This window comes from Phascolarctos cinereus, unplaced genomic scaffold (assembly GCF_003287225.1).
Source record: "Phascolarctos cinereus isolate Bilbo 61053 unplaced genomic scaffold, phaCin_HiC Scaffold_7;HRSCAF=346, whole genome shotgun sequence".
NCBI classification, from domain to species: Eukaryota; Metazoa; Chordata; class Mammalia; order Diprotodontia; family Phascolarctidae; genus Phascolarctos; species Phascolarctos cinereus.
In genome coordinates this window covers 98,956,841-98,972,848 of record NW_027556180.1, presented here as the reverse complement: position 1 = coordinate 98,972,848, position 16,008 = coordinate 98,956,841, and the positions used below count along the sequence as shown (strand labels likewise).

The 16,008-nt window shown below is 39.4% G+C and overlaps 1 protein-coding gene and 1 long non-coding RNA gene across 2 annotated transcripts in view; one reads left to right on the top strand and one right to left on the bottom strand.

Annotated features, from left to right (window-relative positions):
- The window catches only part of PCDH17 (protocadherin 17), a 112,883-nt gene extending 108,879 nt beyond the window's left edge, over positions 1 to 4,004 (bottom strand). Inside the window, 1 exon segment of the mRNA XM_020970109.2 lies at positions 3 to 4,004. Coding sequence (XP_020825768.1) covers positions 3 to 1,524 — 1,522 coding nt within the window. The 5' untranslated portion in view covers positions 1,525 to 4,004.
- On the top strand, positions 1,437 to 15,046 carry LOC144454856 (uncharacterized). The gene is made up of 4 exons (XR_013483421.1): positions 1,437 to 1,518; positions 5,255 to 5,462; positions 8,590 to 8,645; positions 13,370 to 15,046. It is a non-coding gene; the product is annotated as an uncharacterized LOC144454856 (long non-coding RNA).
- Positions 15,047 to 16,008: the final 962 nt, after the last annotated feature.

Here is a 16,008-nt window from a genome sequence, read left to right as displayed (position 1 = left end):
GTCGGGATCGTGTGCCAGCACAGAACCCAGGTACTCACCGGGGATGTTATTTTCATGTACCTGCAGTAGGTAAAGCCCCTTGGTGAAGCGGGGCGGGTTGTCATTCTCGTCTAGGATTTTCACATAGAATGACTTCGTGGAATTGAGAGGGGGAGATCCTCCGTCTCGGGCCACGATGGTAACATTGTACTCATCCTGGGTCTCCCTGTCCAGTGGCCGGTCAGTCACCACAGTGTAGAAGTTGTCATAGTTCTCTTCCAGTTTGAAGGGCACTGGGCCTCCGACCCCGCTCCCTACAAGTCCTCCTCCCGCCCCTCCTCCGCCCAGGACGCGACACTGCAGCTGGCCGTTCTTGCCTGAGTCCCTGTCAGTGACCCGCACCAGGGCGATGACAGTGCCCGGCGGGGCGGCCTCGCTCAGCGCCCCCTGGCGCACCGACACGAAGCCTATGGAGGGCGCATTGTCGTTGCGGTCTACCAGCTTGACCGTGACCTTGCAATGGGCCGGAATGGGGTTGGGCCCCAAGTCCCGGGCCTGTACGTCAATCTCCACCAAGCTGTTCTCTTCATAGTCGAGGTTACCCTTGACGCGGATCAGTCCCGTTTTGGGGTCAATGGAAAAGAGCTCGCGCACCCGGTCTGGCACGTAGCTGCTGAAGGAGTACAGCACCTCTCCATTCTGGCCCTCATCTGCGTCTGTAGCGTTGAGGTCAATAACCACGGTGCCCAGTGGGGAATTCTCGGGCACCTCCACAAGGTAAGAGGGGGCCTCGAAGACCGGACTGTTGTCGTTGGAGTCGATCACCTTCACGTTAATCTGCATGGTAGCGGAACGGGGCGGTTCTCCGCCGTCCAGGGCGGTCAGCACTAGGGTGTGGTGATTCTGCTGCTCTCGGTCCAGTGGCTTCTGAATCACCAGCTCCGGGAACTTGGTGCCATCTCCGCGGGACTTGACGTCCACGGCGAAGAGGCCGTGGTCGTCGCGGGTGAGCAGGTAAGTGCGGAGCCCGTTGTCACCGGCGTCGGGGTCGTGGGCGCTGGTGAGTGGAAAGCGAGTCCCTGGAGCGGCGTTCTCTGAGATTTCCATTTCTATCTGGTCGGAGGGGAAGGAGGGTGAATTGTCATTGATATCTTGGATTTCCACCTTGATCATGCAGATCTCTTTGTCGTTGGCGAAGACCTCTAGGGAGAGCTGGCACTTGGCGTTGTGGCGGCACAGGGACTCGCGGTCAATGCGCTGCTTGGTATAGAGGAGCCCGCTGTCAGCGTCCACGTCCAGTAAGTGCGGCGCCGAGTTCTCCAGGACACGGTAGCTGCCCGATTTGCCGCGCCCGGCTCCGATGCTGACACCGCCGCCGCCGCCTCGCTCAGGGGGCAGAAGCCCCTGCTGCGGCAGCCTCGCATCTTTCCCGATGTTGCCGATCACGGTGCCGGCCCCTTGCTCCTCGGGCACGGAGTAGTTGAGGTTCTTGAGCGTGAGGGCGGGAGCCCAGAGCAAGAAGCAGCAACAGATGGAAAGGTACATCCCAGACCAACGGGGTGGGGGCAAGAGCTGCAAGATTGTGCGTGTCTGTGTGCCGCGGGCGTGCAACACAACAGGGCTGTGTGTGTGTGTGTGTGTGTGTGTGTGTGTGTGTGTGTGTGTGTGTGCGTGCGTGAGACCGGGTCTGTCTCTCCTTCTCCCTCTAGCTGCTTTTTGATTCAGGCTCTTCTTATTTCTTCCCCAAGTTCCTTGAACCTGTTGAGCTACAGCATCTGCCCAGAGCGAGGAGCAGCAAATGGACCGTAGCTTAAGGGTCACTGAGTGAAAATAAAAGCAGCTTCCGAGCGCAGGGGTAAAACAAATGCTTCGTATCTACAGGAAAACCCCGGCTCTAGTTCAGGCTCCACAAACTTCAGTGATGAGGTTGCTGATAAGAAGAAAAAATCGTCCGGGGCGGGGGGAGGGGAAGGAGGAGGCAGCGATAATGGGTTTTAAAATACGCAGGATTTTTCTTTTCTTTTCTTTTTTTCCTCTCCACCAGTGCGCCGAAAATCCACTCTCACACGCAGTCTCCGAAATACTATTAAAAATAGAGGCGGAGGGAGATAAAGAGAGCGGGGAGGTGTGTCTCTAAGCAGGATTGTAAAGTGAAATCCTTACTTGTTACTCATCTCCCGTGATGAGATTGACGGGGATAAGGAAAAGGAAACAGACGAGTCTCGGAAATAGATTTGAAGCCCTCCCTTGTGTACAGAGAAATGTCTGGTGGCCCCGCGGGCTTGTTGGTTTTCAGGGAGTGTTTTGCTGCATTTAGAGATCTAATCTTGCATTGCTTGCAGCGACGGCGGCGGCAGCGGCGGCGGCGGACTGCATCTCGCTGGCAGGCGTAGTTCTCTCCCTTTCCTTTCCAAGCAACCCCAGGGAGGAGGGGGGGAAATGCAGAGCACAGAACTAGTGTCCGGATTTGTAGTTTCCTCCCTTTACCAGCCTCCGCCCTCTCGTCTTGAAAAATGCTCTCCCGAAACCAGGAAACCCCCAACCAGATCAGCAGCAGCAGTGTGTATGCGTGTGTGTGTACAGGAAAGAAAAAAAAAAATCTCAGTCTATGTTCATTCGCATATACACTCTTGGATTTCTCTAAGACAGACCAGTAGCAGCCGCCACCACCGCATCCTCTCAGGAACAGCACTTTGCTCGATGCAGTTTAATTCCAGTTTGCTTTCCTCTCCAATAGAAAGGAAATCAACAGGCAACCCATGGCTGAATGCTCAGAATTGGGGGAGGGAAAAAAAAGAAGGAAAAGCGAGAAAATCCACCCAGTACTCACACACATACATACACTCTGTAGCTAAAAGGGAAACAGTCTCTGCATTCACAGGGCTGTGCTGTCAAGTGCTTCTTTTTTCTTTCTATTCAGCATCTCCTTCCAATGGCACTGCCGACTCCCAATCCTCTTCATTTAGAAAAGAAAATCTTGGAGATGAATAAAAGTGGTAAATATTTTAAGCGAACAAAGTATGTCCTTTTTTGTTTTGTTTTGAAGGGGAATGGATTAAACAAACACAAATTAACGCTTGGTGTAATGCATTCTGCAGTCTCAAGCTCAAACAGTCTTTCTGGACATCTTGGTATAGGGAGTAGCAACAGCAGCAGTAAGTCAAGTCAGGACGATTTACCTTTCGAAGGGCTATTAGATAGAAATGTTTTTTTTTTAATTTCAGATTCTTAAAACACCCTCAAAATAAGTGAATGACACATCCAGAAATTCAGGTGTTCTAATCTGTTGGATGAGTCAGATCCAGGGGAACAAATCGCATTCACTATCGCCTCATGTTCCTCCCTTCACAGACATTAGTTGCAGCTTCTTCCTAACACTTCTCTGACTCACTCTATAGATAGAAAAATCAGAATCATGTTTTGAAGAAGAAGAAAAAGGAGAAAGGGAGGGGGTGTTGAATCCAGCTGCACTTTTACTATACCTCTTTCTCCGGGAGGCTGAGGATCAGGAAAACAAGGCTGTTATCCACAGCACCGAGAAGGCGTCTGCTTTCCTGGGAGTATTTTTTTTTTATTCTGTCCTCTATTTTAAGCTTGAGCCACCCCAAGATCTTTCTGATTTTTAGGGAAATAAATATATATGTATATATATATAGTAGGTTTCCAGTAACTCTCCACAGCTCAGTCTCGGCTCTCAGTTCGGTATTTCCCCCCCAATTGTCCTCTGTTCATAAAAGTCCAGACCCAATGTGCATAATTAATTCTGCAATCTGTTGTAGTGGGGTATTTCCCCCCTTTCTGTTATGGGTGGGTGGCCTCTTTCAATCAGGCATTCATCAGGATCAGCCAACAGCATGCAAAAGATGTTCTGATTTCAGAGGAAATAAATCCATCTCCGAAACGAGTGAGTGAAGAAAATTAAAATTAATAATAAGATGAATTCAATTCAACAGTTGGAGTAGCGTCTCTTCCGCCTCCCTTCTGCTGCATTTGCTGGGCTCCCAGCTTTCTCGCTCTCTCCCAGTGCCTCTTGCTGACTGACTCTATTCACCTCACGCCGCTGCTTAAACATTGATACTGATTCCCTGCCAGCCAATCAACGTTAAGAAGAAGAACCTGCCTCCTGTTCCAGCTTCCAATGAAAAAGAGCTAAAACGCTTGGGGAGGCGGTGCTAGAATCCCCAATGCTTCAGTGTCATTGATTAGATCAGTTAGATTGGAGACTAACAATGTGAGAAGGGCTTGTAGCTTGTAAACTGTAGCGCCTCATTTCTACACTGCAGAGTCTCTGTGGCCTTTTAACTACATATAAAAGGCTTTCTCCGTGGTCTTCCACTAGAAAACGAGGGTGGGGGGGTTTGAAAGCAATTTAATTTATCTCAGTGTCAAAGGTACACAGAAAAGCGGAATCCCAGGGTCTGTGTAAAATTCGGAACCTTGCAGTAGATGTTGGATTTTCTATTAGGTATCTATTTCTCTAACGCACACACACACACACACACACACACACACACACACACACACACACACACACTCACACAGAGACGCATGCACAGACATTCTCAGAAACACACATACAGACACCCTTCTTGTCCACACTTCAGTTGTCTTAATGTGGCTTACTCTGAAAGCAATGCAGCTAGACGTGTGTGAGCGCGCGTGACTGCACGCGTGTATGTTTGCAGCTTGTAACAGAAATCGATATGCAACTTTCTTCAGCCTTGGGGAAAATCGGCTGTCCCCTTATATCCGTGCAGTAATAGTCAGTCGACTATTAAAGTGTTTTAGAAGAAAAGATGAACCGCAATTATAGATATACCGTATCAACAATGTAAAACCGCCTCTCTTTTAAAGAGACACACTCATCATCGATACCGGAACCTTAGACTGCCACAAATTAAATCAGGTTTATAATACTCAGGGGCCAACGCCCCTCGGTTACCCTTATTTCAACCTAAGGATCAACCAACAGCGATCTCCCTCCTAGGTTTCCCGATGGCCAGCGCCCTCCCCGCCCCTAGACATTAGCTATGGGACTTTCCCTCAACCCTCCTTTTAAAACCTTTACAACGTAGTTTCAACTTGTCTTCGAAAGAGCATATCACCTTTGGTGCTAATTTTGCAAGTAGCTTCCACATTCTTCCTGCATCTATTTTTCAAATGATAAAGAGGAATGTAAACCCCAGTGAAAATAAGTTTCTCTGCTCGTAGCTTTGGAGTGAGAGTGCTTTGGGTTGTTTTGATATTTTCTTTAAGCCTTCTGTTTTCTAAGCAGCACCATGGTAAAAAAAAAAATCCTGCTTCATTTCATCTCACTTCTCTACGACTGTGCTTCATTCCCGAATCATGGAGACTGCCTCGCTTTCCAAACTCTTCGAACATCAACATGTGGGGACTGAGGGATGATGAATTTGTCTGAGATGCTGTCATCCTGGGGAAAGGTTTAGTGGAAAAAGAAAACTGGAGTATTGAAATAGAAAAAGGTGAGTGTTTTGATTGCGGGAGTATTGATATGGATTCATAAATATGAAGTTGAGCTGCCATTTATAAATTGTGAATCATAAATGTACAAACCTGTAATATGAATCATTCCGGATGCAAAGAAAACCAAATCTAGACCTATTACAAGTAAGATATGTATGCATACACACACACATATACATACATACACACATATATAAATTATTCTGGGTAGTATTGTTTCAAGGTTTAGGTAAAAAGAGTTTTGTTTTGTTTTGTTTTGTTTTAAATTACTCTGAGGGCTTTCCTTCAAAGGAATAGCCTTTAGCCTGGAGTTAGAGTCAGCATTGTGTCCATCCATAAATACTAGGGAACCAAGAGATCCTTTAATGGTTTTAGAAATTAAAATTGATGCTCTTTGTAGTAAGATTTCAAGTCCTAAGGTGTCTGTGTTTTCAAACTGGGTAGTTTCTTCTGGGGTGGGACCTTGCAGCCAATCATCACGAATGCAATACTGTGTGAAAGCTGGGCTTGTTTTGCAGATAAGTTGGATGCATGAGTTGCCTGTAAAGTATAATTGAAGGACATGATTCAAGCATTGTGGTGCTAATATGTACAGGGCGGTCCTTGTACCACAAATGTGGAAGATGTTGTTTTATGGATATTAAAATCACTAGATAATTTCTTAATTATAAAAACGGATGGACTATATACAACTTAAATAATTGATTTCTAAGCATTTCAAACCTTTTATTTTCGGGGGCTATAAGTAATTCAAGATAGAATTACAAAGCACTTCAGATAGTCACACACTCCCTTGCTGTTTGTGCTCTACCTCCTTTATAGCAAGATATGGAAAGGCATGTATATGGTAAAAATGAGCTGTTGCTAGGCATGCATATATGTACATATACTCATATGTGTATGTGTATGTTAAAGCCCTTATGTAATTATTCCCTTACTCCCTCTAGTGTATTGAGCAGGAATAGTGTGTATTTGTGGCATATGCTGATGGAAGTGGGGCCAACTGGAGAGCAAATTAGATTTATACTAAATATGCTATACTTTCTCTCTAATCTGCAGGAATGAAGAAAGTTTGTTGCGTACCAAAATGAGTTTCCCTCTTCATCTACTTGTTTTACTTTATTTTAAAGGGAAATTTTACTTTTTTGAAATGGTAGTTGAGAATTAGTGGCCTCCCTTCTGTGAGTTCCCTCTTACTTATAGTTACTCCTTGCTTTGAAAATCGTATCTTAAGCTCTGCCTTCCTTTCCCTAACAGGTGATTTCTTCTCATAGGACTTTCAGGGATGATTCCTGAGGCATTACTCTTGATTACCTTAGTACTATATATACATTCCTCAAATTGTAAGGTTCATGGAAAATGTGTGAGGAAAATATGGGCATGTGGTCTGATTCTCTTATTCCTCCCTCACTCCTAAAAGCATAAAATGGGTTTGCTGGGGACAAATTGCAGTAAAGTGGCAGTTTGCATATGTATCTAACTCTTGATTTAACCCCATACAATCTTATGTAGCTCAATTTACACAGTTACAAACAGAGAAGATTCAAACTGATTCGTAATAATTACAAACAAATGCTTCAGCATTCTAATGAAATTATATTACCACCATTGTTAATAAATATTTATTGAAAATCCAAAGAGTCCTGGGTGATTTACACAACATCAATGCATACACATGCTTACTGAGAATAAACAGTTTAGAGTTTCTTAGAAGAAAGCTGCTATATAATGAAAGAGGTTTGTACGTTAAAATATTATGCTAATCTGGGGGAATTTTCAAGTATGGATTGTTGACATGTGTTAAAATTGCTTAGACTAGAGAGTAAGTAAAACTTCCTTTTTATGCAGGCTCTTATATTTAAATAATACAATTAATACCCCTCCCATTACTTTGATTACTGACACTAATATGGTGAATGTTAAATGAAGCAATATTCTCCCCTCCCAGGGGAAAGTGATGGGACTTGTATTTCTAGGCAAAATAATTTGAAAGAATATGTTTCCTTGGGGAGAATGGGGGAAAGATTGAGGTGGTATTCCTATACAGAACTGTGTTGCTTTTCTGAGTAATTGAATTAAATGTTATGCCCCAGACAGGCACTTCATAAATACACAGTCAAGAAGTCCTGATGATATGGTCCTAGTAGCCTTAATAGCAGCAGTAGTAATATGATTCAAAAACTTACCCTGCTACAGTTCTTCTGAAATAAGATGTCTTCCTTGAAAGAGGATGTTTGGTGCCAGTTTATTTTTCAAGTCAGCTAGTACCCTTTTCCATTTAGCTGAAGCTATGAAGAGTGAAAAATAATGTTATGACTGAAATGCAGTTTCTTCCTTATTTCCTTCCTTGCCTTTTCTCCTGTTAAAATTTTACCTGTTGAGAAGAGATTTTGATTTTCTTTTTAAAGGAGTTTTCCCAATACTTAAATAGTCTTGGGGTTTATAATTGTTAAAAAATGTGTGTAATCATTTCACATCAAATACTAGAATGACTGAAATGTTTTTGGTAGGGTGATGCTGAATGTTATTAGGTTCAATATTTCCTTTCATCCATCATAGACAGTTTTTAGAGCATTCTGTACTTCCCTGATAAACATGAATTTTCCTTCTTTTTGGGGGGTAAATTAAGTCCTTTCTTCTTAACAAGTGATCATGTCACTAGTCTCATCAGGACAACTGCTAACATGAGTTACTTTCTCTTTAAGGTTTTATTTTAATTATGATAATAGATTACACTTGAATGCAACTTTTAAGGAAAATTATAGCACTTTAATCTTAGAGGTATTCCCTCTTTAAATAATTTCATCTTCTAGCACATGCAAACGTGAGCACACACACACACACACACACACACACACACACACATCCCATAACCAAATTGAAATCTCAATCTCAAACTAAGATAAAGCTAATTTTGGTATTTCAGATATACTGTGATTTTAATATTTATTCTAGTTTTAAAACTTTTGTTTTAAAGTCTTGGAATTTCAGATGAACTAGGAAGGTTAGGTCAGGCTATGTCTGACATTTATGCTGCAGAATATGTATGCTATAATACTAGCATATACATTAACATAAATAAAAGCATTAAATTGGAGCTCTTCTATTGTGAAATTGTTCTTACAGAATGCCTAGAAGAAGAGAGATTCACTATAAATAGAAATGAAATTTACACCTGTAAGGTAAGCATCTTTTACTTCATTGTAAACATATAATCAATATAGATTCAATATGGGTAATGTTATCTTAGAATTTTCCTGTTTGGAAATCACAAGTAATTTTTCATGATTAGTTGCCAGTTACTGACTCATATATTTATGAATCTCAGGTGATGTATCCTGGAAGTCAGTTTTTAACTTTTATAACGTTAAGTAATCTACCAGCTGTATGTTATTTGATAAGTAAACTGTATTGTCCTTGGATATACATACATGTGTGTGTTATAAGATTTATAAATTGGATCTTTGGAACCAAATTACCCCTTGTGTTGATGAGGATGCAAAGAGGAATTGTTTTACCTTAATTAAAAATTATTATGTAGATAATTTTTTTAATCCTGATTTTTACAAAACCTACTGACAGAATTTACTATCTTTCAAGTTCTGGACTCCAGAAACAACTGATTTTAATTAAATTACCCAACCAGGACTTCAGAAGATAGACAAAAACAAGTTACACATTAGCTCCCCCTTGTGGGTTGTTAGTAATATGCAGATAAGGTGGGGTGGGGTTGTTTTCAAGAAATCTGTTTGGAAGACTTTGTACACGTTCATAAATATATTTCTTTTTAATCCAAAAAATTAATTGTGAGTCAAATGCATTTATATAACAAAAATGAATTTCTGCGGTTTTAAAATAAACTTTAAAAGAGGGTAGCTGAATCGTTGTAATCATAATTCTGCCAGAGGTTACCATTCTGGCAATTCTTCCCAGGAAAAACAGGATAGGAAAGAGCTGAAACCGAGAGACCAGCCCTCACAGGCACACCCGGGAAATTTGATTCAGTAGGTGGCACTCTTCCCTCAGAGTCAGTATTGCAATGATGACCTAGCGTAGATATTTCTAAGAGCTGTGTCACTGGAGGTGCTGTCTTTCAGGAGAGGCAAACCAACAACCTGACCACTTGTGATTATAACGGATCCCACATTACTTTTCACAATAAGGATTCATTTACACTGCCTTTCTGTCATATAGTTCCCTCACAGGGATAAAGGAGAAAAATATCCAAGGAGCACATTGAGCTTCTCTGGAAACAGATGCTATAGAAAGCCATTGTACATTATTAGAGATCATAATTATTAACCCTCCCCATTCTCAGGGATAAGGTCTCACTTTTGTGATTATATTCTCACTATAGGAGTTCTTTTTCAGGCAGTTAAGCATGATATTTTCTCATCTTAATTTTTTTCCCCTTAAATTGCAGTTCAATTGAAAAAAAGAAAACAAAAGATAAAAAGAAAGACAAAACAACAACAAAAAAAAACACAACCCAGTGGTTGTATGTCAAACTAGAAAGAATAACATTTAGTGTTACACTAATTACGTGCTTTATCTTTCACCTAAAATATATTATAAAAATCTTTCTTTATTAGAGTGCTATGAGAGTTGCAAACCCATTTCACTTACCAAATGAAGGAAATCAAAGGAAAAAAATGTATTAATTTTGCCTATATTGATTTAAAGTTAATGGCTTTTTGTGTTTGCTATCAGATTTGTGAACTGAGTGTGTGGTCTAGATTTTCCGTTTCATTACACACACACACACACACACACACACACACACACACACACTACAACGTAAAGCCCATTGGCCATTTAATAATAGAAAAAAAATGCCTTGCAAATAATAGGTAGCTTAATGTACTTAGGTTACACTGAATTTAATACATGGAGTAAGATGTGCAGAACCTAAAATGCAGACATTAACTGAGCAATGATGATTCATCACATTCCCAAATGAGATGTAATAGTGTATTTTCATAACTGTTAACTCCTTCAGTGCATTGTACAAGATTGTAGAATTAAGTAAACAAAGCTATTATGCCTATGACAAAAACATAGTTAACTACTGGACACCAAGTTTTATTTAAATAAGTTAGAATTCCAGAAGATAATTGGGCATTATAGTATATGAAAAGAGTTTTGCAGTGGCATTTGATAGACCTGCATTTGCTTCCAACATTTACTAGGTAAATGACCCCAGGAATTCATTTACCCTCTCTGTACTTCATGTTTTTTAAATCTGTAACATAAAGGTGTTTGTCTCAACCTCTAAAATCTTTTTCATTTCTAGATCTGTGATCTTATACTAATCAAATAAAGGGGAGGAAAGCTCTTTTTTGTGGGGGGTTTTAAGAAATACTTCTCTGTAATAAAGAAGTTATAGCCTCAGATATTAAATATAATTTATAAATTTATTAATTGAAATGACAGTTTTACATATATAATTTGAATTATATTTGCATATATATGTGTATGTGCATATGTGTGTATATATGTGTATGCACACAGAGCTATGACACATTAAAATTGTAAAATTTGGAAACCATTTGAAGGCTATTTTATTCTGCTAACACCAGAATATTAGAACAGGCAAAGTTTTGTTTCTCTTTTCTGGGGGGTGAAAAGGGTATGAAAATTGTATGTTTTCAATTCCAGGGTCCTAGCCAAAATGCCTTTGAAAAATTTAATGATGTAAATTAAAAAAAGACAAAAATCTCTCTTAAATTGTAATGAGTAGCATATAATACTATAGCAGCTAGCAGTTATACCTCAAGTAAACCTCTTAAGAATCAATGGAAATATAAGACTGACCACACTGTGACTTATTCACTTCATTATTCAGGTCTATAGTCAACATGTCCACTGAGAAATAGAGGTCTTTCTCTTTTTACCTGTTGGAAGACTGATGTGTAATTCTGTCTAGTTAGAGGTGAAAGGCAGTGTTGATGTAATCAGGGTAGAAAGAAAGAAAAAAAAGGGGGGGTTAAGATGATTGAACTTAATGGCATGTCCACACATAAGAAATAACCCAATTGTCTAAAGGCAGGTCAATGGAAAGGGGATGGACTGTTCAGTGTGGCAGACCACCATGGAAATAGAGCTGCAACTAAGTTTGTAGCTATAGCTTTGACTCAGTGTTCTATATTGAATAGGAGAAAAGAGAAGAGCACTCACTTCTTCCTCCCAACTCCTCTCTCCACCTACCACTCTTTGATGAACATTCTACAAAAACAATCCTTTCCCCTTGCCACCTTCCTCAGCACAAACTGAATTTTCCCCAGGGGTCAGTATTCTTAAATATAAATTTGAATGCTAGATGAGTCAAGGCTACAAATGAAAATATCTACCTAATTATTTAAAATAAACAAGTATATTAATATATTTTTTTTTTGCTTTTTTAAAGAGTAGAGCAATGCTTAGAATTTGGTCCCATCTGAGTTATACAAGTTAGGCAGATAGGTGACACAGTACATAGAGCACTGGGCTTGGAATCAGGAAGAGTCATCTTCATCTTCATGAGTTCAAATGCAGCCTCAGACATTTACTAGCTGTGTGACCCTGGGCAAGTCACCTAACCCGTTTGCCTCAGTTCCTCATCTGTAAAATAAGCTGGAGAAGAAAATGGCCACTCTAGTATTTCTGCCAAGAAAACCCCCAAACGGGGTCATGAAGAGTCAGATATGACTGAAGTGACCCAATAAAGATTTATACAAATTTACTTCCAGCTACTCCTGTTGTACTCTTCAAAGTGAACCTTCTGCCAGATTATTCACTGACCTCTCTACGTACAGGAAGCTTGTTCTACTTTCATGGCCTTGCTCATATTACACTGCTTCCCTCATAATTCTGTCTCCTCTCACCTATCCCAATTCAAAGCCTATTCTTTGCCACGACCCACCTGAAGTATGCCCTCCTCCACAAAGACTTCCCTAGAAAATTCCAGCCCACATTTCTCTCCTCTCCATCAAAAAGCCTTTTATTGTTGCTTGTATATAAGATATCTCTTCATAAGTACAGCTTAAGAACTTTGAGTGGGGAAACTTTCCCCAACCAAGCTATGCTTTTTACTTTTCCCACATCACCTACCATGGTGTAAGGTGCATAGGAGGTTCTCATTAAAAATGTGTTGATAAGGGGCAGCTAGGTGGCACAGTGGATAGAGTACTGGCCCTAGAGTCAGGAGGACCTGAGTTCAAATGTGGCCTCAGACACATAACACTCACTAGCTGTGTGAGTAAATCACTTAACCTCAGTTGCCTCACTAAAAAAAAATAAATAAAAAAAAATAAAAATGTGTTGATAGATTACATGCTATTGGGACAGCAATTAATACCATTAAATAGAGCTGAATTTATTGGCTTTTACATATCAGTTCTGTGATATCCATAAAACCGCTTCTTAGTTTCCCTCTACATGACATCACTTCATAGATAAATGAATATTGAAATTAAGTTATATATAACGTAAGAGTCAGTTATTATCATTATCAATGTTATCACATCCTTCTCGTCTTTTTTGATGAAATTAGGATAGAAATAGTCTTGGTACAAGGTTCTGTTTTCCTTTTGTGTTTAATATTCTGCAGACTGAATAAAATAACTGCTTTTTATAATCAATGTTTTGCTATTTTATTACCATCTTCTATATACTCATTGGAAATGCATTTTCTGAATGATTCTAATAGCATACGGCACAAAAGGGATGGCATGTTCCTTGTTCTTGTCTTAAACAATTTTAACGTCTTCCACAAGATTTCTATATTACGAAGGGATTCCATTCCATTTGATATGTAGAATATTAGTATGGTACATCTATTAAAAACATTGTTGTAAGCTTTTTTGTGGCTTGTTTTATCTGAGCAGTTGAAGATAACACTTCTGTCCTTGTAATGCTTCCGTTCCAGAAGAATTTATCTGTGGTATTCTCAAGTTTACTTGAAGCTTAAATACTTTGCCAACATATTGAGAACACAGGACTCATTGGAAAAGACCTTGATGTTGGGAAAGTTTGAAGGCAAAAGGAGAAGAGGACAGCAGAGGATTAGATAGGTAGATATCACGGAAGTACCGAATATAAGCATGGACAGACTTTGGAAAATAATGAAAGACAGAAAAACCTAGCATACCATGACCATGGAGTCATGAAAAGTTGGATGTGACTGAATGACTGAACAACAAGAAATTTACCTGGGTGTTTATATTTGGAGTGTGGGGATTATCATTGCTGTAATCATCAATTGTACTGAAAAGCATTAGTTTGATTTTAATGTGGGTAGAATGAGGGCCTACTGGTACTATACAGGGGAAGTCTATCATCTGGTTAAGCACCATAAGTATGCTATTCTTCCTGTACAAAGATGTCATTACTGACCCATCTTCAGGAGGTTATGCATACTTTGTCCCATACTATGAACACTCCCTTTTGCACATTTGTGCAAATACATCCCTTTCCTTACATAAACTCCATTTTGTCAAAAGTACTAAGCATCCATGAATGCATGAAATGACCGCCTAGTGTTAGATAGCTCTTGGCTAGTTGTTCCAGAGGGCCTCATTAGCACAAACTAGTCTTGTGATGACAAACTGCCTATATACCCCAACCCAGCTACTGGGTGGAAAAAATCGTGATATGGAGTGAGAAGACTTCTGATCAAATTTCCTGTCCATAACTATATGAGCTTCAGCAAATCAGTTCATCTATAATAGCTTCAGTTTCCTAACACTGATCACCAAAGATCTTTGAAGATCTAAGTGGTATCATTTACCAATTTATTTTATGTGTTATAGACCTAGTTCAACAGTACTAAAAAGTTTTTCAAAGAAACAATAAATGTAAAGATAGTTTCACTGAATGATGGTATAGTGTATTAGGTAACTATAGTTGAATTATGGAAGGATGGATGAAATGCACCATCAGGAAACTCCAAATTATTTTGCACCAGAAGAGAAAGATATTGGACTTATTTATAATTCAAATTCTATAGCCATCCTGCTATGCTCCCTTCTACTTCAATGGATATTACTGTTAAGTGTTTCTCAAATTAAAGAGTGTGGCTTTTTAGGCTGATAATATTCTATTTGATTAAGATTTTTACATAGTTGGCAATTGTTTCTAATTTATGCATTTATCTGTTACCAGCCAATTAGATCAGTGTTTTGCTTTTGTGAATTTTTTTTGTGTGTTTCCAAGTATGTGGCAGCATAAACACAACTGTAAAGAGCACAGATAAGCTCTCAAAATGTTATGTGGCATTTTACCCAAACATCTGTCAAGTAAAGGTTAGGAATTTCACTTTTTAAAGAAAAACATATACCAATTAGCAGCAGTGCTCTGCTGTCAACCAGTTGATTTGGGGGAGGGTTTGAGATGTTTTTGATAAAAGAAAAAGGGGTCTACTCCTCAACAGATATTTCTGTGACAGATATATGGTGTATATTTAAGAATAACAGCTATAAAAGATCAATTAAGGTGGGATTATTTAATATGATGCATTAAGATTCAATAAACACAGAAAAATTGACTACATATTGGACTCATCACATTATGAATTGTCCAATAAAATTTTCATTTGACCTCATAATAGTTATTTTTTAAAATATTTATAAAAGAGAAACTTCTCACCTATAAATCTAGTGAACCAAATTCAATACATTTGTTCTCATGAATGTAAGGAGGCTACAACAGATAGAGGAGAGAGAGAGAGAGAGAGAGAGAGAGAGAGAGAGAGAGAGAGAGAGAGAGAGGTATACAAATATATAGCTATAGACAGATATAACCACAACACTCAAGTGAATGACACTTATATACTATATTCAAAGCCCTGAATTTTAAAAAATCCTGGTAAGCTTTTGAAGTAGTTCAGAAGTCACAAAATCCCCAAAGGAAACAATCACTTAGAAACATTGACAAATAAAGAAAACTATTAATTATCTTACTGTGACCTAGCTTCAGGAGGGATTTTATTTATCTTGTGTTATTCTTCCCAATTAATATCCTTTAAATTTCTACATATTTGGATGACTATTGAATTATTAAGCTATGTAATGCTTCACCAAAGTGGCATTTAGTGGATAGAAAATTATCCTCTGAGTATGGAAGGCCTGGGTTCAAACTCGGTGTCTGAAAAATAATGGCTGTGACCTCAGCCCAACTCCTTTACCCCATCAGAGTAGGAGCAGATATCCAGATATCTTATATTTCCTATTGACTGTGCTAAATGAGGAGTTTGTACTATGAAGTGACCAAAAGACTTAAGCTTGGGTAATATGGTGGTGTAAGTGTGCAATAAAATTATACCTATCATGAAACTATATTTGAAAGATCTGATGATGAGTAATAAACTTCTGCTCAGTTTCTGTTCCATTTAAGTTTGGGAGGTCTCATCAACCCTTGCACAAATTCTACATTTCAATTTCTTAATACCAGAAGACACTTATTAAGTCTTAACCCTTTTTAGCTTTCTGTTCTCTAGACTGCAAAACTATGATTCCTTTTTTTTATTGTCCTAGTTCCAATTTCTGTTTGAATTGTTTTGTTTCTTGT